General features: G+C 42.6%; 2 protein-coding genes across 3 annotated transcripts in view; one reads left to right on the plus strand and one right to left on the minus strand.

Moving 5' to 3' along the window:
• bmp6 (bone morphogenetic protein 6) overlaps nt 1-4,668 on the plus strand; it is an 88,314-nt gene extending 83,646 nt beyond the window's left edge. For both annotated transcript variants that reach the window (XM_080752108.1, XM_080752107.1), the window contains 2 exons: nt 2,160-2,270; nt 2,917-4,668. In XM_080752108.1, the coding sequence (XP_080608234.1) occupies nt 2,160-2,270; nt 2,917-3,066 (261 nt within the window). In that variant the 3' untranslated portion in view covers nt 3,067-4,668. The remainder of the gene's footprint in view (nt 1-2,159; nt 2,271-2,916) is intronic.
• A 196-nt stretch (nt 4,669-4,864) lies between these two features.
• Nucleotides 4,865-27,037, minus strand: part of txndc5 (thioredoxin domain containing 5) — a 28,659-nt gene continuing 6,486 nt past the window's right edge. The window contains exons 4-10 of the mRNA XM_080752109.1: nt 26,540-26,636; nt 22,083-22,198; nt 15,140-15,226; nt 13,784-13,945; nt 10,387-10,469; nt 10,118-10,244; nt 4,865-7,583 (exon numbers count right to left, since the gene is read on the minus strand). Coding sequence (XP_080608235.1) covers nt 7,461-7,583; nt 10,118-10,244; nt 10,387-10,469; nt 13,784-13,945; nt 15,140-15,226; nt 22,083-22,198; nt 26,540-26,636 — 795 coding nt within the window. The 3' untranslated portion in view covers nt 4,865-7,460. The remainder of the gene's footprint in view (nt 7,584-10,117; nt 10,245-10,386; nt 10,470-13,783; nt 13,946-15,139; nt 15,227-22,082; nt 22,199-26,539; nt 26,637-27,037) is intronic.

Raw genomic sequence — 27,037 nt, forward strand, 5'->3', positions numbered from 1 at the left:
ATACACACAGATAGAAAAAAAATCACACCCGTGTGAACTGAGCGGTGGTTGTGTGTGTGTGTGTGTGTGCGTGCGTGCATGCGTGCGTGCGTGTGTGCTTGTGTGTGTGTGAGAGAGAGAGAGAGAGAGAGAGAGAGAGAGAGAGTATTGCAGTTGATGCTCAGACTAGACTCAACAGCACCCTCTCTGGTCAGTGAGTAGTAGTTCAGCCTACATACACACATACATACATACATACATACACGGATACATACACGGATACATACACGGATACACACACGGCCATGCTATGGAGCGGTCTACCACCGCTCAAAAATGATAAACATAGACAGTGAAAAGAGAAGGAAAAGAGAGATAAAAAGAGACAAAGAGAAAACTCAAGCACTTTTTCTCCGAGAGGGGGGGGGGGGTACTGTGGAGATGCGGCCAGACGCTATCAAACAGACAGAGGAAGGATAGGGAAAAGAGAAAGAACAGGTGTGAAGGAGATAAAAGACAAATCACCAAAGGGGAAAGAGAGGAACAGAGAGGGAAACAGAAGCAGAAGTGAAGAGTCAGGGAAGGAAGGAAGAGAAAAAGAGAGAGTCTGCTCCCTGAGCGGTTCCACAGATGGGAGTTTATTTCAGCAGGGATTTGTCCTAAGACATGAGGTTAACAATGGATGCTGCAGTATAGTGCGTGGCTGGAAATTAAGAATACTTGCAGTAGAGAACCTGTTCTGTGTATAATATACACAGTAAATTAGATCACGCGGAGCAAAGCCAGACTTATTCTGTCATCTCTCTCAGGCCAGTGGTTCTCAACCTGTGGGTTGGGATCCCCAGGGGGGTCCCCAAATTATTTTGGGGGGTACCCAGATGATTAACTTAATGTACAACATTGTTTTCTCACTCAGCAGTAACCAAACCAACATAAAGGTTAAGTGTATAGAGGGTATCTGCACTTCATTTCTAAAGTGACAATTTAAGGACTTTTTAATAACATCCAAAATGAAAATTAAACATTGGCCAAATATTAGAGGCAGAAATTGTGAGAATAGCCGATCTACATGCTCACAACACCCTGTGTTGCGAGGCGTTGTGAGCATATACAGTAGATCTGCTATTTTCACAATAGAACCGTGTTCTACAAAATGTAATGCCTCAACTCTTAGACCTTAGTACTCATCAGGTTGGGGGGTCCACAGTTCAAATATGATTATTTTAGGGGTCGCGGCCTGTAAAGGTTGGGAACCACTCATCTAGGCCATAGTCGAATGACCTTGATAGATGACATCATGGCCTATTTTATCTTTCTGTCTTTCTACTATAAGGAACTGCAGGGGCACTGCTATCTTGATTGTCTGCATATTGAATGACATGTACAAATGTTTGCTATTGTTGATATTTGTTAATACTGTGTGGTGTCCTTTCTCTTTAGTATACTCCTAAACAAAGTCCTAGCAATCACTAGTCCTGAATCAGCTGCCATATCTGCCCTGAGGCTGATATGTTATTGGCTTGCGTGGACTGGTCAGCGATACAGCTTCAGTTTGTGCTGATTGGTCAGCTGCCGTATCAGCTCTAGCGGCTGACCAATGAGTGCAAGCAGCTGTCATTTTATCACTCCCACACTCCAGGCACCAAATAAAGCCTGTGTGGGAATATAAAGTATTATTAGAGTTGTTTGAGCCAGTGGCCTAATGTAATACGAGCAGGCCCTAGGCCTGGTGCAGGATATACAGTATAGGACATCATGACAGTATCATGTCAGTATCATGGTCAGTATCATGTCAGCATCATGGTCAATATCATGTCATTATCATGGTCAGTATCATGACAGTATCATGTCAGTATCATGTCTGTATCATGGTCAGTATCATGACAGTATCATGTCAGTATCATGTCTGTATCATGGTCAGTATCATGTCCGTATCATGGTCAGTATCATGTCCGTATCATGGTCAGTATCATGGTCAGTATCATGTCAGTATCTTGGGCAGTATCTTGGTCATTATCTTAGTTAGGATCATGTCAGTATCATGTCAGTATCATGTCCGTATCATGGTCGGTATCATGTCCGTATCATGGTCAGTATCATGGTCAGTATCATGGTCAGTATCATAGTTAGGATCATGTCAGTATCATGGAGTGTTTCTATTCTCTCTCTCTCTCTGTCAGGATTGGATCATTGCTCCAGAGGGTTATGCAGCCAACTACTGTGATGGAGAATGCTCCTTTCCCCTCAATGCTCACATGAATGCCACCAACCACGCCATAGTACAGACATTGGTAAGAGACTAACCCTCTTGTAGGTGGATAATGAGTACTGTACTTCAGTAAACGTATGGAGTATCTGTACTTGAGTATTTGTATTTTTGGATACTCACTCCACCACATTTCAAAGACAAATATTGTACTTTTGACTCCACATTTTTAGGAAGTGAACAGGTACATTATGAATTATAGTATAGTGTATATATAGTGAAAATAACAGATTCATAACAGACCATAACCCATTGCGACATGTTGTGACCCTGTAGATCTGCTATTTATCACTATACCGTTGGCATTATTTATATTTTTGCTGAATATCTCTGGAAATTCTTCATACAGCAATGCATGGATATACACCAGTACAAATACACGTACAAATTTGACTGAGGAACTTTCACTTGTAGTAGTTGAGTAATATTTGACCAGGAGTATTCTTTGACTCAACTACTGGGGTTGAGTACTTTGTCACCACTACCCTCCTGGATGTTAGAAATGTAGTACTGTAATCATACATTTTGTCCATTTTACAAGCCTCTCTGTATCTGCATTTTTTGTTGGCCCCGATTGACTTTCCATGCAGTGCTTCTTGACACAGTGAGAAGTTAGTTTGGTGGCAAATGGCACAAGCAAATGAAAAAGCATGAATCCATTCTTTCCTCAGGTGCACCTGATGAACCCCGAAAACGTACCGAAGCCCTGCTGCGCCCCGACCAAGCTCCACGCCATATCAGTGCTCTACTTCGACGACAACTCCAACGTCATCCTGAAGAAATACAAGAACATGGTGGTGCGGGCGTGTGGCTGCCACTGACACTGTGGATGGACCACCATGGTGGCTGCTGGTCGCTGACTCTTGGCTGGCCGGCACGTGGGTCACATATGGGCTAATGTTGGGGCTCCTGGGTGAGGTTGACCTTAACTACAGCTCAGTTTCCCCTGCCCTGTTGCCTAGTACCCAAAGGCGATAACCCACCCTAAAAAAACTATTCCTGTTATTTAAATGAACATTGACAAGTATGCATCGGTCTCTCAAAGTTTGAAACCCAAGGAGAAAAGACTTGTGGGGGGAATAATTGCAAGACTGACCACCAGATGAGTACGTACCTGTGGGCAACTTCACCCTGCACCAATATTGAGCCATTATGTTTCCCCTAAAAAACCTTTCCTGTTGGCTGTGGGGTGGAGCCTTTACTCCTGGGTCTGAAAGTGATTACATGGTTGTATGTGTGTGTAGCGGGTAAGTGTATTTGTATATTATGCATTTATGTAAGTGTGTGTATGTATGTGCGCGCGTGTGGGTTTGAACTGAACTGGGGGCTGAACTGTTGTTGTGGGACCAGTTAAGAGTGCTGCTTTCTTTCCCTTATCTCCCCCCCCCAAAAAAAAAACCCCAAAACAAAACAAAATAAAATGGTGGATTGTTTCTAAGAAGACCCCTAGCTACATTACAGTAAACACAGATCCAGATGCCCCTCCCCCCTCCCCAGTGTATTTTCATCTGGAGTCATGTTTACCTTCCTAAAATATAATATGGACAGAACCAAAGTGGCCACAGGCTATTTTAGTTGTCTAAATATCTCCAAATATCCCCAGTGTGTCAATATTTGCCGAGCTCACGCTGGGCCGCGTTTCTTTGCCGAGCCTGGCTCAACATGATGCATGTTGTGGCTAAAAAGTGATGTTTTTCTCCAAAGAGCTGAAAGAATACAGCCTTATCCCTTCTGACGTACCGCAGATTGCCATTTCCATGTCGCCGCACTCGGAAGGTTAACGTGCGATTCCCCCCATCAGGAGTTAGCAGAAAAACATTTTAACTGGTCAAAAACAGATGGCAAATAGTTTCATGCCAGCTCTCCCTATTTTTTGGACATTGATGGTATAATTGTTAATTGTGAGATTGGTGTCAATGTATTTCCAAATGAGCAACGTTTAACCACATTAATCCGGTCGTCCCTGTTTTGGGCAAATTTTCTTTATTTCACGATTTTGTAACACATTTTTTTACCCAGTGCCAATTGCCTAAGCTGTAATCCTGGTCGCTACCTCTCCCTCTGCCAACCTGGGGAGGGCCCCGAACTGAGCTCATACTTGCTTCAATGCATGAAGAATGAGCACGCCGCTTCTCATCACCTGACAGGAGGGTGTTTCGACGGTAGACATAGCGCGTGGAAGGAACACATTATTCCAACCAGTTCCTTTCCCCTCCATCATTCAAATCAATCTTTTTAAAATGTCAAAAATAGATCAACAAGCTCAATACGTTAAAATGCAATAAGTTGCGAGCTTGTAGGTCTGATATTTTTGCCATCTGTATATAGGGGCTTAAGTGGTTATGTGTGAGCTCTTGTCTTAAAGAGTATAGTTTTTTTTTTATTATTGTTTTCTAAATGGAGACCATATTTTAATGAACTAATAACCAATAAGAATCAGTACCTTATGTGCCTAACCAATCAGAAATTACAAAATATACCTCTGGTAAGCTGCTGTTTACATTTGTGATCATGGTTAGACTGTTGTGTGTGTAAATACTTGTACATTCTCAGCTTATTTATTGCACCTTTTAAAATCACAAAATATTAACACCGACAAGAGAACAAAATGAAAATGCGAAACCTATTTTTTGGAAAAAACAAGAAATTTTATTACGAAATCTAATTTTTACAATTTGCCATTTTCTCTTTTGTACAAAATCCATGGGTAGTGTAGGACCCATGACTCACAAGAAGAAAAAGAAATACTGTTTTCTGTCACTGGAGTTGCCTAAACCATGTGCTATCCATAAAAACTAACAAAAATATGCTGTGTCCGACTCACTTTGTGCACCTTGGTCGTGCATCGAATTCTGACCTACTTGACAGATCACGTCAGACCCGAGTCAAGTTGTCCAAACTCACAAACAATTATTGGGTAGGAAGAGTTTTCAGTTCTAGTTTACAGACTTTCCTTTCAAAGGTGTTGATTAACATGCATGTTGTTCACACAGTAAAGAGTAACTGCAGTGCAAATACAGTTTGACCCAAGTCTGTTACAGATACAATTCTCAAGCTTTGATTCCATTCAGTCACCAATAAAGAAGACACACACACACAAGAAAAGTTGTAATTCTGGGTTGATTCTGATGCTATTCAGTGGATAAGTTGATTTCTAATTTTTTCAAACTTCTATCAGATACCTCAAATTAATTTTCATGGACAAATGGCTGCAGCTGGTGAGTTTGTCTTCTTAACCAACCACTTTGGCATGTACAAAAACAAATAAGTATGTCAAGGTTTTTCCAAAGAATCCCTTGAGGTGGTACAATGTAATCAGCTGGTACAAATTTGGAAAACGACCAGCCACTCTGGTGGGTGGATGGATTGTGTGTACACTTTTCCATCTTAAAGCATGCCGTTATCCACACGTTCCGTTTTTGTTCTTAATTTCTGTTGCTTAAATGGGTGTTGAAGTATGAAAAGGGAAGAGATTTGATATCAAAAGGGGTGAATATGATGCATTGAAATGTTACTTGCATAGGCCGAAGCTGGGCATAAATATTCACCCCAACAAATGAAGTCTATACTTATTTGTGTGCCAGTGTTGCATTGCGATGCAGTGTGAGCTTGTAGATCTGCCATTACTGGTGCGCAACACCTGTGTGCAACCAAGTGTTAGTCCGTGTTTAGATCGTAATGGTGGCATCCTGGCATGGTGTCATGTAGTTGTGCCACAGTAGAAGACATCTGAATGTAAACATTAGGGTAATCTGTTCTGTTGGGTAATCGTGTTCCATTGTGGGTTAGGCTCACAGATGGAAATGACATTTCTATGCACCTGGTTCAACCATAAAATCGGCCTGATATAGACCTGAAATTCACAAGCAGGTGAAGTAAGCGATCTCAAAACTGACTCGCCCTTATGACGATGTACAGTTCACTTATCCTTAGTTAAGGACAGTGGACGTGTGACGCCACTGTCACACGCAGATCTACAAGCTCCCAACGCACGTGAGACACCAGTGCACAAACCAAGCATAACGTGACCGTTACAATGAAATGGGTAAACGCACATCTATTTCACATTCAGGCTGTTTGGTACACATTATGTAGCCTCGAGCTCGCAGAAAACAAAGTGCAGTCTTGATGAAAGCGTTAAAGCTAGATGTACACGGTGCATGGGGAGGGTGCACTACGTTAAGCATAACAGACTTAGTGGTACAGTAGCTGTATGTATGGTCAGTGACTAGGAGACATGGGCTCACATGGTGGCTGCCCGAGACTCCCTATGCTAGGAAGAGTAGCGAAGGATGGATCAGTGACATCATTAAGAGCAGGACACTGGAGTATTTTTGATTTGTTAGACTCCAATGATGATGGTTGTTCTTCCATCTCTACTCCTACTAGTCTGGAGTGTTTCCCTGAGAGTCAAGTCCATTAGGCCATCAATGGCATAGATAAAAAGTACCTTCAACTTAACACTCGCCATCATTCTAGGACAACGTGTCAAACATTTCTGGTCCTAAGTGCGAAAAGGTTGTAACATGATTTAATGACTGATCCTGTTATAAAAAAGGAAATATTTTCATTTAAAAAGTTTTCAAATGGCTACAAAAATTCGGTCAGGTAGAGTAATATATTTGCTTTTCTTACTGTTCAAGGCAGACATTACTGTACATTTAAGACAACATGTCATAGATTTTCCTGCCTGCCCTTCTGTTTGCTCTAGGAGTTAAACGTCCCGACCAGTTTAGCAGTGCTTATAAAGTGGTTGTCAAACAATTAGTTCAGTTGCAGGGGCCCTGATATCACCATTCTCAGTTGTAAAAGAGGCATTGGGCAACAGCAACAAAACATTCACAGCTCAAGTACACTGACACATACCATCCTTACTCACACGACAACACTGGAGAAAGAAGAGATCACAGAAAAATGTGTCATTGACTGACGCTGCTCTTTAGAGCAGTCCAGGGACCCTCAGGTGATCCTTGGGTGGGCTCCCAATGGACCCTTACAGCTCCTTAACTCAGAGTTTACAAATGGAACCATTTAATTCCACTTGTATAATCTCAAAGAGTTACGGGGGTCCTTGAAATTAAAAAACAGTTTGAAAACCACTGCTCAAAGAGAAACCATCTGAACGCAGAGAGGGGGGGAGAGAAGGCTGGCCCCGTGAAGGAGGGTGAGAGATGCAGTGTGGGTGGGGCAAGGACTGGTGGGTAAAGGTGATGTACTACAGCTCGTCTCTGGCCTGTCTCATCACGAAGGCGTGCAGGCTCTCCAGGTCTCTCCTACCGTTGTGTTCATCGCCCTGCTCCCCTGCCTTGAAGATGATTAAAGTGGGGTAACCTCGTACCTGGGGGGTGGGGGTGAACAAACAGCAAATGATTCAGTTTTAAGGCCATCACATCGTTTTAAACCGCAGCTACTGTACATGCTCATCAACATTAGGGATGTGAAAAATCTACTCGAAAATCGCGAACTCAAAAAAGTATGAGTCGACAAATCGTTTTTTACTCTCCTCTCAGCTGCTGCTTAGCGGAAAAAAGTGAAAAAGTCGATCGACGTGTCGGTTTTCGGCCTCGACCCGTCGATGCGCAAATAATGAGTCGATTAACATCCCTAATCAACATAAAAACCCACAAAGCACTCTGTACTTTGTAATTTTAGGGCGATTTTTTATACCAACAAAATGAAATGAAAAGGGAGGACCAGTGTCAGCTGAAGGCCTAAGATTTATTATGTAAAACTTGGGTTCAAACCATAAAATGGAGAATTCTGACACACTGAGCAGTGAACCCAACCTCTTACAATTACAGCATGAGGTAGTTGCATTGCTTTATAGCTCTGTGATAAAAAACAGTAACTCAATTTTATTACTTCCTGTATGAAGCCGTCTGCACAAAATGACAAAATTACAGACACTGACAAAAAAGAATAAGAGAGGCTGCAAGAGACTGAGCGAAAGAAAGAAGAGCATGAAATAATTGAGACCAAGTGAGAATGATATTTTTGATTTCCAATAAATAAACGATCTACGGCAGACATTGAGAAGAGAGATAGAGAAAGTAGTTAAATTGGCTCGACTATCCTCACTCAGGGTAAAACACTGGTGATGGCCAAGAAGGTAAACGAGGACATGGGACACCCGCACACTTGGATCAGCTAACAAACAGGAGGTCTTTCCCTCCCTTTTCTTAAAATACCCCGGCCCACACTCATTTTCTAGACTCTTCTCCCGACTGCCTCCCAAAGCGTGGAATAACCTCCCTCACTCCCAATTCTCTGCCACAGTCTCTACCTCACCCTCTAGAGCTCTCCTATTTTGTTCTAATCGTGCTTGTTGCCCATTGTTTTAATAGGTGCCAGTTATAATATGCAGATATAAAGGGATGTTGGTTACATGTTTTGTGTACACATAATATCAGGGGTTGACGCTAACGCTTGCCCGACTGCCCGGGGCAAGCAAATAAAATGGTCGGGCAGGTGAAGGTTGCTACCAGGTTGCCCGACCGGGCAAGCACACATTTTGAGTAATATAATAAGATTATCCGTCTTTAGAAACTTGAACAGGACAAGAGTGCTGCTCCGTCTCTCTATCCCCTCAGTCCATCCCTCCTCCCCAGTTCCCCCCCCCCACACACACGCAAACACGTAGAGCCTACGTGCTCCGTGCCTCCGTCGAAAACAGCTAATCTACAAGATCACATTATGATGAAGACACGATGCTCACACAGCTGCAACTAGGTATACATCAGTGGGTTTCATTCGCGCAAATGTGAATACGTTTGCAGGATTAATCCTCTCTCCAAAGAGTGTCTGTCGCGACGTGCCGTGGCCGCCTCTCTTTGCAGCGAGCCATGCAGAAAAGCTAGCCGCGAACCGCACACTGTAGTCGGCATCGGAGCGAGCCAAGAGCCGCTCCGACGCGCAACGTTGTTTTCAGATCGTTCGCATTCAAAGAGAATCCCAGTTTGTAAAAAGAAAACACCAGAGCAATAAACACTTTAAAATATCTCTGCTCCACTTTCATTCATCTACTACAACTACATTCGCTTCTCCCTTCCACTTCAGTCAAGTGAGTCAACCTGTGGGTCGAGACCCCCCCAGAGGTCCCCAAATGATTTTTGGGGGGTCCCTAGATGACAACGAAGTAATAATTTATGGACTTAAAACCTTTTTTAATAAATAAAGAAAAAAAAGACCATTGCTGCATCAAAAGTAGCCTAATCAAACTATACTATAAAAACAAACACTAGCCAAATTGTAAAATAATATAAGAAAGAGGCAAAGTTTGGAAAATAGATGATCTACAAGCTCACAACTCTCAAAAACATTTTATTGGGGACCCATAATTTTTTTATGGGACCTATTTGAATGACCACCTGTGGTTTCCCGTGACCCATTATATTGAAAATCTAGCAACATCACTGCAAGTCGAAGGTAACAAATACGTTAAAATGAACGGTAATTCAAATTTTTACGATTTTACAATTATGAGGGCAAGTGGCCATGACCTGAGGGCAAGTAGAACATGACCTGTACTTGCCCGACGGGCAAGTGCCTCTGAGACCTTAGGTGTCAACCCCTGTAATATATTTAGATAGAAATATACCGCTTTCAAAAAATATTTCTAGTTTAGACAGATGAAGCATTACATCTTTTTTTCTTTGCACTCTACTATGTGACCATTTACAGTGTTGTTTGTTGACTAGGATTCATGCCGTTCACTCTGATCTCACACTTCTAAATCACTCTGGATTTGAGTGTCTGCTAAATTCCTACATTGTACATTTAGAGCTTGAAGAAAGGGATATGAGACAGACAGGGAGTTGGAAAGAGAAAATTAAGACAGTGAGAGAGAGAGAGAGATCTCCTGCAGTCACTTACAGAGAACCTGTTGCAGAGTGTGCGCTCCACTGTACAGTCCACTGTGGCGATCTTAACAGAGAGGCCGGGAAACTCCTTCTTGGACAGGTCCTCCCAGGTTGGAGCCAGGTTCTTACAGTGTCCACACCTAGAACATAGGACCACACAACAATTGCATCAGTGGTATGGTCTTCAAAACAAAAACAAAAAAAACTAAAGTCAGAAGAACCATGTCCAAAATAAAAAAGCAATATACAAACAAGGCATCCCTTTCATTGTTTTACACTTACCATGGAGCAAAGAACTTGATGAAGGTCAGACCTTTTGCTACCGTCTCATCAAAGTTGCTCTCCGTCAACACCACCACACTGGACTGCAAGGAGAGACATGCTTAACTGACAATGAAGATTTCAGTTAACCCATTAAGACCTGAGGCCGATTCTACAAATGCCTTCTAAATCAGTGGTTCTCAGTTTTTTTCGTGACAAGGACCCCCCAAATTATATGCTTTTGGCCAACTAAGGGTTTTGTGCCAGGGACCCCCAGAAGAGAAGTTAATTATACTAGTAAGACACCTGAGGGTGGAATGCAACCTCAGGGTGACGCCAATTCTTGACTATCTGGCCAACCACAGCGTTTCTCTGACGATTCTAGTTGTTGTCATTCTGGGGGGAGTTTGTTCATGTTTTTGTGAGGGTATCAACCCTAGGAGACACGGGGAGAACATGCAAACTCCACACAAAGGCCCCATCGCCAACCCCACCTAGGGAATGAGCGATAGGGCCTAAACATGGAGATGTGGAGAACACTATATATGGAGATAGTCCAGTCCAACATGTCGGGACTACCGTCATAGACAGTAGCCATTGTTAGGCCGGAGTCAATGGCTGTCTGTCTGACTGTCTGTACAGGAAGTGATGTCACATGACATACTTTTTATGCCCATATATGAGTCACTGTACCACATCTCCATGTTTAGGCCAAACAGGTTCGCTCCATTTCTCCATGTATAGGTCCAAATGCCCAACGTCGAACTTGACAAGGAGGATACCGCACATTGTACCTCATCCACCCTTTCTTCTCTCTCCTTTTGGTATCTTTATCCTCCTCCTCCTTTTTTTCTTTTTTATTCTTCTCTTTTTTTCACAGCCGCCCCCATATTTACATTAGAAAATATATATTACATTCCAAGAACGTTTCGAATACCAGTTTGATACAAGAGCGAATAAGCGCTACACTTCTGGAATCCTTCTCTTTTGGCTACTGTCTATGACGGTAGTCCCATATGACATGATGGACTGGACTATCTCCATATATAGTGTTATCCACATTTCGTGACATTTCCTGACATCACACTGACATCACTCCCGTACAGAAGGAAGGTTACAGAAGGAAGGTTACGGAAGGAAGGAAGGTCACTCAAGCGACACGGTTTTTCAGAGTATATGTGACCTTCGGTCGCAACAATAAAGTTTTTCCAACACTTGCTTGATTTTTCAAAATTCTGAAGCTTGTATATCTGCTATTTTTGAGAACCACCATTCTAAATCTGTTGCTATATAGCAAAAGTTTTAAACACAGATGCTTTGACACACCGACAGCCGCTCTGGTTAAGAGCATCAGCTAAATGCCTCAAACAAACAGAAGCTCGGAATGTTAAAACATTAAAGGAGTACTGAAGCAGGTGAGTGCAGGCCCTTGTGTTCGCACACATTCTGTGTTTAAAACCCAGATGTCTATTACTCTTGAGATTAAATTTAAATTTACCCCCCCATTGATTCCATATGGAGACCCGAATGCATTTGGGTCCCCAATCCCCATTAGGAAAGAATGGGGGCGAAAAGTCATTTTGGGGGCAAACTACCGGTACTCCTTTAAAGGTCTAAGAGGCGGTTTCCTGTCAGGCAAGTACAGGTCATGTTCTACTTGCCCTAAAGGTCATGTTCACTTTCCCCAAACGATTAATTGTGATAGGTAAAATTAATTTAACACTTCATCTCAGTTGGAACTGTTACCCCCGCGACCCGATTCCGGATAAGCGGTTGAAGATGGATGGATGGATGGAACGCTGTGTGATATGGACATAAACTCAATATTTGTGCCAAATATCTCAATAGCTGTACAATATGACTTATTTTAAAATTCCACAGACGTGTTGTGTTTATAGCAAACTAAAAGACAGTTGCTTCCCCACAATAGCAAACTAAAGACAGTTGCTTCCCCACAATAGCAAACTAAAGACGGTTGCTTCCCCACAATAGCAAACTAAAGACAGTTGCTTCCCCACTCAAACACACTTGCCTGTCAGGCAACCTAAAAGCAAACCTGCCTGGACGTTTTATTTACTTGCCATGGGCAGTTGGGCAACCATTGGATGCATGTTTTCAGCACCAGTGGCAGCTCCTCTGGACCAGGTAGGCTTCACTGCCTTAGACTCTCAGTGGGGTAAAAGCACATCATATGGAAAATAAAATAAATCTGAAACCCCGTGGTTTAACCCATTTAGGCCTAGAATTATTGACTGCTTTAACTGTTGAAAAATAGCAGATCTGCAAGCTCACAGCGCGCGCTGCGAGCTTGTAGATCTGCTATTTTTGGAAAAAGTCTTGAAAATGTGTGCAAATCTTTGAATATATGTATTTTCAAAGTGAACGTTTGTAACTCTTGCTTCTGGTGGTCCCTGGAACGAAATATGTGGAGATGGGAGTCCGTGGCCAAATAAATATCATTTTGGGGGTCTCTCAAGAGCAGACTAACTGAGCTCCAGTTAAGTGAAAAGGACCTTTTCTTTGACGATGGCTGGCCAGATTGCTGACATAGAAACATAGTTTTTTTTCAAAAATCTTAGGATTCAAAAGACACTTATAGAATCGGGTCAAAATTCTAATTTTCACGATTTTTCAAAAATAGCAGATCTACAAGCTCGCAGCGCGGCACTCGGTGCCGCGCAGTGAGCTTGTATATCTGCTATTTTTCAATAGTTAAAGCATAAAATATTGCGTCATAATGTGTTCAGGCCTAAATGGGTTAAAAAACATACAATTTGTGAAGGTGCTATTGTTCTCACATTATTTATTGTTCAAATAAGACCCTTTCCCACTGCCACCCCTCCTCTGCTATTTGTCAAGCTTTGTAAGATGATGTCATGTCACATGCTGAACATCTGGCACTGACCCCACAGGAAATTGTTAGTCTAACCATAATTGTTACTGTTGCATGGTGGAGTTGGCGCTAACTAAGCTCATAGAGTTCTAGCGGAATTATACTCGGGTAAACAAGACAGTGTGTGATGGCAGGAAATCACACGCACACTCTTTAGGATGGCATTTTCACAAATGCCATTTTTACATCCATCTTCTGCCGTTTATTGTATCCGAAGCCAGGTCGCGGGAGAAACAGTTCCAGCAGAGAGCTCTTCAAGCTTTGCATATAGATTTGCCATTTTCAGGATGAGACACTTAGGCATAACGCCAACACCGAACCACTAAATGACTAATCCCAACTCTAACGTCAACCAGAATCTTTTCCAAATTGTAAGTCTAACTCCCCAAATGTATTTTAACCATAAAAACAACTATTCATCTTGTATGGACCATGACAGTGGTCCTCACAATGTCAGTTTCTCAATTTCTATTATACTTGTGGGGAAGTTTGGTCCCAAAAAAATGTAAAAACACACTCCTCTACCTCTTCTTTGGCTGGCTCTTCTTTGACTGGCTCGTCTCCGGTGGGGATCTCGTTATCAGCTGCTTTCCCAGGTTCAGCCTCCTGCTCTGCGGCAGCCTTCACCAAACCGTCCACAAACTCCTTGAAGGAGTCCAGGTCCCTCTTCCCTCTGTACTGGTCTACCTGCACAGAAAGCCACACAAACAACTCACTGCTACCGCTTCAGACTGCAGCCAAGAAATGGCAAAAAAGAAAAGAAAACCATAAGCTAAAAGATTGAAGACATTGTGCCATGATTTATTCCCCCCTACAACAGGGGTCTTCAACGTTTTCAGGCCAAGGACCCCTTAGTTGAGAGAGAGATGAAGCAGGGACCCCCACAACCTTATCATAGATTCCATATAGTTTCATTGTTTGACAGCACAATCATCAGTGTATTTTGGTTTCATGTCAATTTGTGTTTTCAGATATTTACTGCTACTTTTGGCAAATTATGTTCTCAGAATATGGACACTAGGGTTCAAGTGGTTAATATACAAATGGGGAAAACAGGTTTCTATCACACACAAATTTGGAGGACCCCATGTAGTAACTCTGAGGACCCCCTAGGGGCCCCTGACCCTCTGCCATGAACCCCCCCCCCCCCCCCCTTGGAGGAAGATTTAAAAAAAAATAAAAAAAAATAAAAAGTGTACATAAAGTGTTAAAATTATGTTATGTAGTTATGTGTTCATCAAGTATGCCTGGTTGTCAGGTGGGTGGTGACCCAGCTGAAGTTAGCAACACCCACAGTGTTGTTGTATAGTAACTAGACCAGGTCAACCTGGTTGTGCCAGACCCCCTGTCTGTCATCATCATTTATGACATCATGCCTTTTGTAGGCATGTCATCATCATGTCATCATCATATATACCCTTTATATAGAAAACCCGGACAGACAGACCGACATTTGCTTATGTAGGCCTACCCATTTCATGGGTCTGGCAAAAAGGGAGGGGATGATTTTATGAATGATGTCACTAAATCAGTGTATTTCAATTTGACTCTAGGCTTTCAGCTTTCAGGAAGCAGGAAACAAAAAATACACAGGGAGGAAATATTTGCATATAACCACACCTGGTGGTCTATTAGAGTAATGTTAACTCTATAAACACATACAAAACAGAAAAAGTATAAAACTATGTTGCCACCTCAAAATTAAAAACGGTGGACTAGCCTCCCAAATGTTCAGAATCTATCAATGATTTCAGCAACTGAGCGAAGATGACTGTTGATGCAAAATAACATTTTCCTTTCATATGCAGCATGCACCTCGACAATATTGAGAACAAGACCATAGACGACGTTGACAAATAGAAACGCTGATCGTGATCATACCTTCTGTCCATCGTTGAAGAACAGTAGGGTGGGATATCCACGCACGCCGTTCTCAGAACACACCTCATAATGCTGCGTACAGTCCACCTAGCCAATCAGACACAAGAGCATAAAGAGATCAGTGAAACTCTACTAACAAACTGGCTTACATTAAGTTTAGAACCGTGTCCCCTATGAGACAAACAAATAAAACTGAAAATAGAAATACAGAAACACATTAATTTGCAGGTCTAAATGAACACTGCAAACCCTCATCATACATATTTAGAAGGTGTTCAAAACCGTTCATTCCAACAGTTGATCTGGTGTACCATAAATGGTAAATGGTGCATTTATATAGCGCCTTTATCCAATTCGCTTTACAGAGATTGTGCATTACATTCACCCATTCACACACTGATGGCGGCGGAAACCATGCAAGGCACCAACCAGCTCAAGGGGAGCAACTAGTTACTAGTGTTGCTCAAGGACGCTTTATGCCCCCCGTAAATGTATGATCTACTTTGTTGTACAAGAGTGTCGCACAAAGGTAATCGATATACACGCTCACTCACAAAAGTATTACAAGAGCTTGTGGCTAAATAATAACCACTAGAATTCTTTCCATTTCCTGAAAAGTTACGGTTTTGGACATACAAGGTTTTCACCCGATAGCGACGATATACAATATAAATGACATAAAGTCATTTACACTACATAGAACATAAATAAAAGACTATGGACAGATACAAGAAAATACTTGCATTGTCATCCGTCAGCTTGTTATTAACTCATGTGATTATGAACACTTGATTCCGATTGGTTCATAAGGCATTCTGCCGTTTGTCAACATATCGTTTGCCGTCTTTTACAAGAGGACTGCTGTTCAGTCCTAAAGGTCCGTACACACTGAGGGCGAATAGCGAATTAGCGTATAATTCGCCTTTTTTTAAAAACCTTATTTTTACTACCATATGAAGAACGGAAAGACAGATTTTGTTCGGCGGTTCCCGACATTCGGTCGTGTTGGAAGTCACCATTATTACAGAAATATATACTGCATGCTATGCTGAACGTAATCCACTTACTGTCATCTTTTCAAAATGCATATTTACCGTACAGTTTGTGTTTGTATGCTTATTTCGCAACACCTATTGCGCAATCCTCTGTAGAGTGAGTTTGTCATTATCATCACGAAGGTATCGGGTTTCAAGAGGGAAGGGGGGGTTAGAGAGAGAGAGAGAGGAGAGAGAGAGAGGTACAGTAAGATACAGTAGATTACAGTACAGTAAGATACAGTACAGCACAGCATAGTACAGTACAATACGGTACAGCAAGGTACAGTAGAGTACAGCAAAGTACAGTACAATACGGTACAGCAAGGTACAGTAGAGTACAGCAAAGTACAGTACAATACGGTACAGCAAGGTACAGTAGAGTACAGCAAAGTACAGTACAATACGGTACAGCAAGGTACAGTAGAGTACAGCAAAGTACAGTACAATACGGTACAGTCAGGTACAGTAGAGTAAAGCAAAGTACAGTAAGGTAAAGTAGAGTACAGTACAATATGGTACAGTCAGGTACAGTAGAGTACAGCAAAGTACAGTACAATACGGTACAGTCAGGTACAGTAGAGTACAGCAAAGTACAGTAAGGTAAAGTAGAGTACAGTAGAGTACAGCAAAGTACAGTAAGGTAAAGTAGAGTACAGTAGAGTACATTAAAGTACAGTAAGGTAAAGTAGAGTACAGTAGAGTACATTAAAGTACAGTACAGTAAGGTACAGTAGAGTACAGTAGAGTACATTAAAGTACAGTACAGTAAGGTAAAGTAAGGTACAGTAGAGTACATTAAAGTACAGTACAGTAAGGTATAGTAAGGTACAGTAGAGTACATTAAAGTACAGTACAGTAAGGTATAGTAAGGTACAGTAGAGTACATTAAAGTACAGTATAGTAAGGTACAGTAGAGTACATTAAAGTACAGTAAGGTACAGTAGAGTACAGTAAAGTACAGTACAGTAAGGTACAGTACAGTACAGTAAGGTACAGTAGAGTACAGTAAAGTACAGTACAGTAAGTGGATGGATGGATGGATGGATGGATGGATGGATGTGGATGGATGGATGGATGCATGGATGGATGGATGGGTGGATGGATGGATGTGGATGGATGGATGGATGGATGTGGATGGATGCATGGATGGATGGATGTGAATGGATGGATGTGGATGGATGGATGGATGTGGATGGATGGATGGATGGATGGATGTGGATGGATGGATGGATGTGGATGGACGGATGGATGGATGTGGATGGGTGGATGGATGTGGATGGATGGATGGATGGATGGATGTGGATGGATGTGGATGGATGGATGGATGCATGGATGCATGGATGGATGTGGATGGATGTGGATGGATGGATGGATGCATGGATGGATGTGGATGGATGGATGTGGATGGATGCATGTATGTGGATGGATGGATGCATGGATGTGGAAGGATGTGGATGGATGGATGGATGTGGATGGATGGATGTGGATGGATGGATGGATGGATGTGGATGGATGGATGTGGATGGATGGATGGATGGATGTGTGGATGGATGGATGGATGGATGTGGATGGATGGATGTGGATGGATGGATGGAAGTGGGTGGATCACTGCTGCAACGTAGCTGTGAGCGCCTGCGAAGCAGGCGCGATCTCTAGATGTGAGCGGCCCGAAGGGCCGCGAACCTCTAGTAAAGTCAATGGAAGCATCCACACCAAAACCGAATTTCGAAAAAGCGAAAAGGCGTCTGTTTTTTATTCGCCCTTGTGTCGAATTTAGCGAACGTTCAAAGGCGAATTCCTCTCTCTCTGTATCAAAGTAAGCTCACTCTACCCTATTTCAAGAGAGAGAGAGAGAGAGAATGGTGGAGGGACCTTCACGTTACATTGAGGCCGAGGGGAAGTGTCTTTCTCCTTTTCCGTGTCTCGTCTGCGTGGCTGCTTGGAAAAAGTAGCCTACTCGAATGTCTTACTGGTAAAAGCATGGTTTATGTGTTTGTTATTGTAGGCTACTTTATATCTGCAAAAAGACTAATGTTTTAAAAATAAATCGCTGGGTATTAAATAGCCTACAATAGGATCCGAAATGAGTGGATTAGAAGAAAAGTAGACCCTACTGGAAATTCGACTCAAGTACAAATACCTACAAGTACAGGCTACTCAAGTAAATGTAGGCTACTTTTAGTTACTTACTTTTAGTTAGCTGACTTTCTTTTTTTACAGACCGAAACCCGTGACATGTTGTCCCGAAATCCTTTTATTTCCGATAGACCCGACCATTTAATCATTATTAAAACTCTTTCATGTAACTCACTGCAGCCGTGCAGCATGCGCTGTTAACTGATTGACAGGCAGAAGAAGGCTACCAAGGAATCTATAATATTAAGATCGAAACAAAAGCCAGAGATTAAAAGGAATACTTTTAGGCTATTTTCTAACTACAGAGAGTAAAGTCATGGTTTAACTTGTACGCGGTCGCGGCTGCTTTCTCATCATCCTGGCAGCAGGCTACGCATCACACCAATATCTTTTCCCCCTGCTGTTAAACTGATCCTAGACCAGCATTATCATCTCACTGTTGCACAGCCATTCATCTCGCTGCCTCACGGCAACAGACCATCATCCTAGGTCAGGCCATCCTAAACACAGCACACACGTTAAACAGAACTCCAGTAGTTCGTTCCTAGTGCACGCCAGCGCGCACACACACATTGATTGATTGCTTTACAGTTTGCATAAAAAAGCAGAAAGTACACACACAGTACGGGTCCTCTTGGGTCCTCTCGGGTAATACACATAATGATTGACAGACCCGTATTCCGAGGGTGATGCGGCCATTCCGACCCGGCTATGATAAAACACTGACCGACCCCGTCTACTCTGCCCCCGGCCGAGCTGAGGGGAGGGGGAACGGAGAACGCGTGTTGTCACTTGTCTCTTCTGTTCTTTTTCTTATTTAATAGGCTAACAACCACGGCCAGGTCTCATCATCACATCATGTAGTTTCCATTGTTTTATTTGTTTCCCTGTCTCCGTTCTCCTCTCTCCTTTCTTCTCCTTTCTCCTGTGGCTATGCAGGCAGATATCGCCCCATCGTTTTTAGGCGAATTAAGCGAATATTATACGCATATTCGCGTCGCTTTTTGGTGTGTATGGAAAAGGGCGAATGGCGAATTCCTCGCCTTTTTGGTTCGCTTATTCACGTCGCTTTCGCTAATTCGCCGGTCTGGACAGAGCATAAGGCTCCAATGGATTGACTGGATTGCTTAACGTAGCCGACTAGCCGTTGATATCACCATGAAAAGGTGAAACTAAAGATCCTTGAGATTAAAACATTGTTGACCAAATAAAGCAGAGATCACCATTTATGCACAGTTCTTTTTTTAGATTAGTTTTAGGGCATTCATGCCTTTATTGATGGGGAGTGACACGCAGCAAAGGTTGTCGGGAACGCAACTCGAACCCGCGACACGGTGTCATGCACTAGAGCCTACTATAGCCGGTTTTCCATAATGCATGGCCCCACTCCACTCCACTCCACCCGACCCCACACCACACCACATACTTGTGTCAGGTTTTCCACTACAAGGAACTGGGTCTAGTAGTGTGAAAGTGGTACAAAACGGGGTACTAAAACAGCTCCACTCTAGAGTGGGTCCGGGCTGGGCCAAGTGAGGCCAAATCAGTGACGTGAAATATACACGCTGCTGATACTGATTGGTCAGAGTCTCACGGCTGAGCTGTGTCTTTCAACACAACAACTTGAGACAGATTTTAGTTTGCAGTCACGGCTTCCCAATAATCAACGGCCAATGCGTCGGCCATCCGTTATTTTATATAGATCTCAGTGAGATGTCTCCTGTTTGTATTTGTAACTGCATGTGTTGAATGGGGAAAAGAATCTACAGTACATTGTAGGCTGTGCTGTAGCTGCGCTAGCATGTATGCTAGCGCAACTAGCCTCTACATTGTTGCTTACTTCTTTGTGTAGTTTGGCCAATAAAGTTATTATTTGACCATGAACATTGTCGTCGCTATAGTTGTAAAGACTCGATGAAGACCTGTGTGAGTGTGTGGCATCTAAAACATTGTCCACCACATAAATAATTAGCGCAAGTTAGCGACGCGTCTCCATTGTGTTTGTTTACAGAGAAAGATCCTAGATCCATATGTTGAAGAAAGGGGCGTTGTTTTCTTTTGGGAGCGGAGGAGGGTAGTGGGGGGGATATTGTACTGTAGTGGAAAACCTACATATGAAAATGCGGTGCGGTGTCGTGTAGTGTAGTGTCGGGCTAAAAACTGGTATGGAAACCAGTCTTAAAGGAGTCATTCAGACCAAAACACATAGGGTTAAATCTGCCTTTTATCATACCCCTTCATACCTGCTTTAGTCGATTTTTTTCATAGCTGCCCCTGTTGCTAGATTTCGGCTGCCCCTGTTGTTAGATTTCACGGGCTCTCTCATAAATAACACAGTGGAGAAATAACCGCACTAGCCTAAGGACAATCCACTGTGTTAGTTATTAGAGAGCCCGCGAAATCTAGCAACAGGGGCAGCCAAAATCTAGCAACAGGGGCAGCTATGAAAAGAATCGACTAAAGCAGGTATGAAGGGGTATGATAAAAGGCAGATTTAACCCTATAGAGGAGGTGAAAAAGGACAACCTAGCAGCTGTACTGTGCTTCATTGACTTCAAAAAGGCTTTTGATTCTATCCACAGAAGCAAGATGGTGAAGATCCTTGAGGCCTACAATGTCCCTCCCAACATTCTCCGGGCTATCGAGACCATGTACGCAAGAACAAGGGCCAAAGTGGTGACCCCAGATGGCAGCAGTGAGGTGTTTGACATCCGAGCTGGTGTAATGCAAGGAGACACCCTAGCCCCCTACCTCTTCATCATAGTTCTAGATTATTCGCTCAGGAAAGCCATAGGTGGACGAGAACAAGAGCTTGGCTTCACGCTAACACCAAGGAGGTCAAGGCGGCATCCCGCAGTAGTTCTGACAGACCTGGACTATGCGGACGACATCAGCCTGCTCTCCGACAGCATGGAACAAGCACAAGAACTCCTGAACAGGGTGGAGATAGAGTGTGCCAAAGTTGGTCTCAGGCTAAATGCTAAGAAAACTGAGGTTATCACCTATAACCTACCTGATCACTCACCTCTGACAACAACAGAAGGAGCTGTGTTGAAGGAAGTCAAGGACTTCAAGTACCTGGGCGCATGGGTCGACTCAACTGAGAAAGACCTTAAAGTAAGGAAGGCACTCGCTTGGAGGGCCCTGAACGGCATGAACAGTGTATGGAACTCTAGCCTCCCCCGCCAAATCAAACTTAGCTTCTTCTTCGCAACAGTGGAGTCTGTTCTCCTCTATGGCAGTGAATGCTGGACCCTGAAGCCAACCCTGCAGAAGTCTCTAAATGGGTGCTACACTAGAATGTTGCGTGCAGTACTCAACATCAACAGGAGTGCACATGTTACCAACAGGAGCCTGTATGAGGGTATACCAAGGGTAAGCGAGAAAATTGCCACCAGAAGAATGAGACTAGCAGGACACTGCCAAAGACACCAGGAGCTTCCAGCCAGCAAATTGGTACTGTGGGAGCCAACACATGGGCACCGGTCGCGAGGACGTCCCACAAAAACATACGTGGACGTACTCAAGGAAGACGTAGGGACACAGAACACCAATGAGCTGGCCAGATGTATGGAGAACCGAGATGACTGGAAACAACGATGGAGGGCTCGTCTGAGGACGACCTAGATAACCCTATATGTGTTTTGGTCTGAATGACTCCTTTAAGTGGTATGCTAGGCCAGTGCCGCCCCTATGCACAGTTCTTCTGAATGAACCATTTGGAAATCTCCCAAACCTTTATAAACCCTGATGGTTTTTCATAAGCCCACCTTGCTGATCTTGACGTCATCAGAGTGCTCAAAAGAGGTGGCTAGCTGCTCCCACGTCGGGGCCATGGCTTTGCAGTGGCCACACCAGGGGGCAAAGAACTTGATAAAATGGGCACCTGAGAATAGGGGACAAACATTTGGCGGTTAGAAATAACAACAGATGAGTAGGGAAATGGTTCTAAAAATGTAAATACAAACGAGATGAAGAAAAGCCCATAATTATACATCTACACTACAGATAGACAGAAAAAGGTATGCAAAAAAAACACACATTGCAACGTACGTTGATTATTATGTGCATATCAAAATTACACACAACGCTGCAATACAACAATAAAGGGTTGAAGGAACTAATGCTTTAGGTTTGTGGACCACTGGACCATAAAATCTGAATTACACTACAGACTCAACATAGATGGCCTTGAATTAAATATACAGCTGTTGCATACAGGCTATAGGTGAATAATTGCACAACACTTATTGCAGCACTGTTGCCAAGATCCGAAGGCAGGGCCCTATAAACACAACTTTAAAATGCCTGTAACGTCTTGACCTTTTTCCCCCTCTCAAAATAAGAAACCATTTACTTTTCTCCTGAACCCATACATTCTACTTCCAGAGGTTTAATTTCGATGACAGAATTATCGTGACCACCTTTACTTTTGGACTGCCGGTCTAACAAAACAGGAGGTTTATGGCCGGGAGAAATTCCTACTCTAAGATTGAGACAATTCTGTCCATCTTTCTGCCTCCTTTTTTTCCTGCTCAATGGGTTGGCACATGAAAATGTCATATGAGGGAATTCATTGTCAGGGATTGACTAGGCAGAGTTTAAAATTCTCTGACATTTATGTCTGAGAGTATTTGGACGTGGCTTAATAATCAGAGCAGACTACTGGAAGCAGGACTTGCATGGGGCTAGGGCTGTCACGATTAGGACATTTTACCTGACGATTAATTGTCACTCAAATAATTGCGATTAACGATTTAATTGTGTTTTTGTCGTTGACAATCACATTTCTGTTTGGCTTTTAGGCTTTGATGTTGCACATAGTAGATATGACACATAACCTATTTGACAACTTTGTACTTAAAAAATAACATTGATGCGATGCGTTGTGAGCTTGTAGATCTGCTATTTCCACTATTTTTTACTTAAAAAATATGTATATGAACATTTTTCAACATGGAAACGATTATGACGATAATTATGTCAAATAATCGCGATTATGTCAAACTAGCCCTTACCCGTTCAAAGATATGAGCTCCAAAATGATGTGCAGTGTGTGGGTTATGGGATGTGCACTGTGCACACAGTATATGAGGGATGGAAAGTAACTTTAACTGGTGCTTGCATGATGTAGGAGCATCAATGTAAGAAACCCGTTTTGTTTAATGGCTACAGAGATACTGTCCCACACACCCACACCCACACCCACACACAGCTGGTTAAACATTTTGCCTCATGCTAGATGCAGAATAGATGTGCCTCAAGCTAGATGCAGAATAGATAGTAGATACACCATAAAAATGCTAATATACAGCATACGATTTGTGAAAGTGACAAACGGGCTTCACAGTTATGTCAGGTGTGTTCATATGCTAATGGTGATGCGATTTCAGATCAATTGCTCCAGCCACTGAGGAGAAACGCTGTGACAGACACTCACTTACTCAGACAGACAGACATTCGCAAAATTATAGTATAGATAATTGCGATTAGACGATTATGTAATAATTGTGACAGCCCTACATGGGGCCATACATCTTAGTTGTGCACAGGTACAGACCTGTTATTTTCAGTGTGTGACAACACAGGCTGCTGCTGGATTTCACATTAATACAACATCAAGATAAACTCCACTGCAGTGGTGTAAAGTAACGAAGTACATTTACTTAAGTACTGTACTTAAGTACACTTTTGAAGTATTTGTACTTTACTTATTTCCAATTTCCAATACTTTACTTCTACTCTACTACATCTCAGATCCTAACATTGTACTTTTACTCCACTACAATCATTTGTTGTTACTAGTTACTAGTGCAGACATAAATTATAATATTATAAAACATACATAAACCACTTTCGCCCTATTTCATACCTAGGCTGTTTGAAAATAGCCGATCTACAAGCTCACAACACGTCACGATGCGACACGTTGTGAACTTAGTACTTTTACTTTTGGTACCCGGTACTTTAAGTACATTTTGATGCCAATACTTTCATACTTTTAATCAATGCATTTTGAATTCTGGACATTTACTTGTAACTGAGTACATCTACAGTGCAGTATTGATACTTTTACTCAAGTACAAAATGTGAGTACTTTTCCACCTCTGCTCCACTGTGACTGTACATCAGAGCATGCTAGCAGAGTGGAGTGGGGAGCGTACTGGACTGGGGCGATTTTTAATGTAGCGGGGAGCGAGTTTAGAAAAAGATATGAGCCTGCCGCTCCAAGCCGCTCCTGTCGGGGCCCACATAAGAAATTGCACATATGAAATTTACATTTAGAAGTAGGAACCAAGCACACAGCACCTACAAGCACAAGTGACTAATGTGACAGAAGCACGTACTGTATTTGTCACCTCCATGCTCCATCATTCATTCGATATATAGCCTTTACGTAATAATTTGCCAATTTGTTTTATGGTATAGGTCAGCTCCTCATGACACTGTGGCCAGACAGGCCACCTCTGCTAAAATCGCCCATCTCCTAATTGAAAACGATCATGCTGAGATGGGCCATAAATGTGACTTGGGCCAAAATAGGCAATTGTTTCGGCCTAAGTCACATGGTTTTGTGTGTCTGGAGTAAGTCCGTAAAATAATTTGGCCTAAGTAAGGTTTAATCCTCTCGTTACATAACTGACAGACAGTGTTATTTTTATATTAATAGTAATACATTGCCATGAACGATGAAATGGTGAAATGATTAATAAATATATAGTTTTGTATCAATTTATTTTTCTTGAAAAACCTGAAAAAAAGGAAGAAAGAAAAAGAAAAGAAAAATGACTTCGGCCATCAGGGCCGGTCGACTTTTAGATCGACTATCTCATTATGGAGTTCCCTGCCAAGCGACTTTTATCGACTTTTATATAAAAGCATTGTTTAAGCTTTTAATTTGGGTTAATAGACGGAGCGGAACGGTTAGCTTACCTTCGGCTAGTATACAGACGTAAACCGTGAAAAAAAAGGATACGATTATGACGTCACCTTTAAGCCATAGCTTCCTGTTTACGTAGGCCTCTGCTAGCCGCTAGCCTCAATGCAAACCATCCGACCCTCACGCAGCTTCACTAGGTCGGATTTTGATTCGGAAACTTTCTGTGTGGCATCTGTATACGTTCCGGTGCCCATACCGATGGTGGTTTTAGACGATCAAGCACGAATTGAACAGTATTGAGCTCCGATGGCGGCCCGCGGGTCTCCCATTCATGTCAATGGGGATCGACGTCATCGTCCCATCCTTGAATGTTGTGAACCTTGGTTTTAACATGGGTTAACATGGGGGCTTCCACAGTCTATGGTCTATGACTCGCTCTAGTGGTCATTTTGTGGTATGGTATTTCAACGTGGCTTGGTAAATTGATGTGATTATGATGATTAAATATAGCTATTTCCTGGCGTTATAAGCGCACATTCATATTTAAATTTGGCTGGCAATGGGTTAGTCCCCCCAGGAATCCGCGATTCCGGAAATTAGCGCAGATTTCTCGGCCACCTGTGGAATTTGTGGATTTTTCTGGCGTCTGCGGAATAACAGTCACAAGTGCAGGCAGAGGGGCGGGAGTAGTTATTTTACTATGGTCTGGCCAGTGGACAACTCACAGGACTTTGCTTCACAGGGCACTGGGGAAGTAGTTTGACTGGGACGCTGGTTGGTCCCACATTCCTGACAGAAACTGTGTCCTGACCTATAGTTCCTCTATGCCTCTATGGTCCTGGCAATGACAATACTAATGCAGAAGAGAATAAATATTAGGCCTACACCCATACTCGGTATCCTCTAAAATGTAGTTACTATGGGCATGGTTTGGATGACAATATAGTCTTTGCAACAGAAAGTAATTATTAAAAACAATAACAATATAAAAAAATAATATTCGATTTTTATTCTCAAAAACGATTATTCGATCTAACCACTAATTAATTGTAGCTATTTCATGAATGGTTTTACTTGATTATTATGACTACATCATTTTTTAGCTTGAAAACTGGTCATTTTAGGTTGTGTTTTATATGTCCGCGGAATCAAGAATTGTTCTTTGCAGAATTCCACAGAATCAGGATTGTTCTCCGCGGAATCAGAACTTTTTCTCCACGGATTCCTGGGGGGACTAATTAGCTTGGGAAGGTGACGATGTAGAGAGACAGAGAAAGATCAACCAAGTCAAAATGCTCATTGACATACATGTACAGTAGGTGAAGCTTCATTGTGAAGGTTTCTCACCTTTGGCGATGTGGGCCTTGAAGTTGGTGCTGGTCAGGTCATACAGGCCCTGTTTGGGTTCTGGAGCTTTGGGAGGCTCTGGGTCGCTTTCTGGTTCCTGGAGACAAACAAACATTACATCATCATCTGACACAAGCCTGCAGATTAGACCGGTATTTACACACAGAAGAGACACACAGAGAGAGCAGAGAGAGAGAGAGAGGCTTGGGAATTTGCCATAGGCTTTTCCTGCACTGTGACTTGTGTTACACAAGACGCATAATATAAACAGACGCATAATATAAACCAATATACACCTATGTGGTGTATATCCATACTATAATTAGAGAGAGAGGTCAGTCAGTAGGTCAGTCACACAATGCATTATCTATTCACTCGCTTCAGCGACTGATCTCAAATTTAACATGGCATTGGCCATTAGCATTATACACATGGTGACGGAGCCCGAATTTCATTTTTCCCGAATTCAAGCTATTTATTAGCGTTTCTTCTCTCTAC

This window comes from Nannobrachium achirus (genome assembly GCF_963921795.1).
Source record: "Nannobrachium achirus genome assembly, chromosome: 21".
Lineage (NCBI taxonomy): Eukaryota > Metazoa > Chordata > Actinopteri > Myctophiformes > Myctophidae > Nannobrachium > Nannobrachium achirus.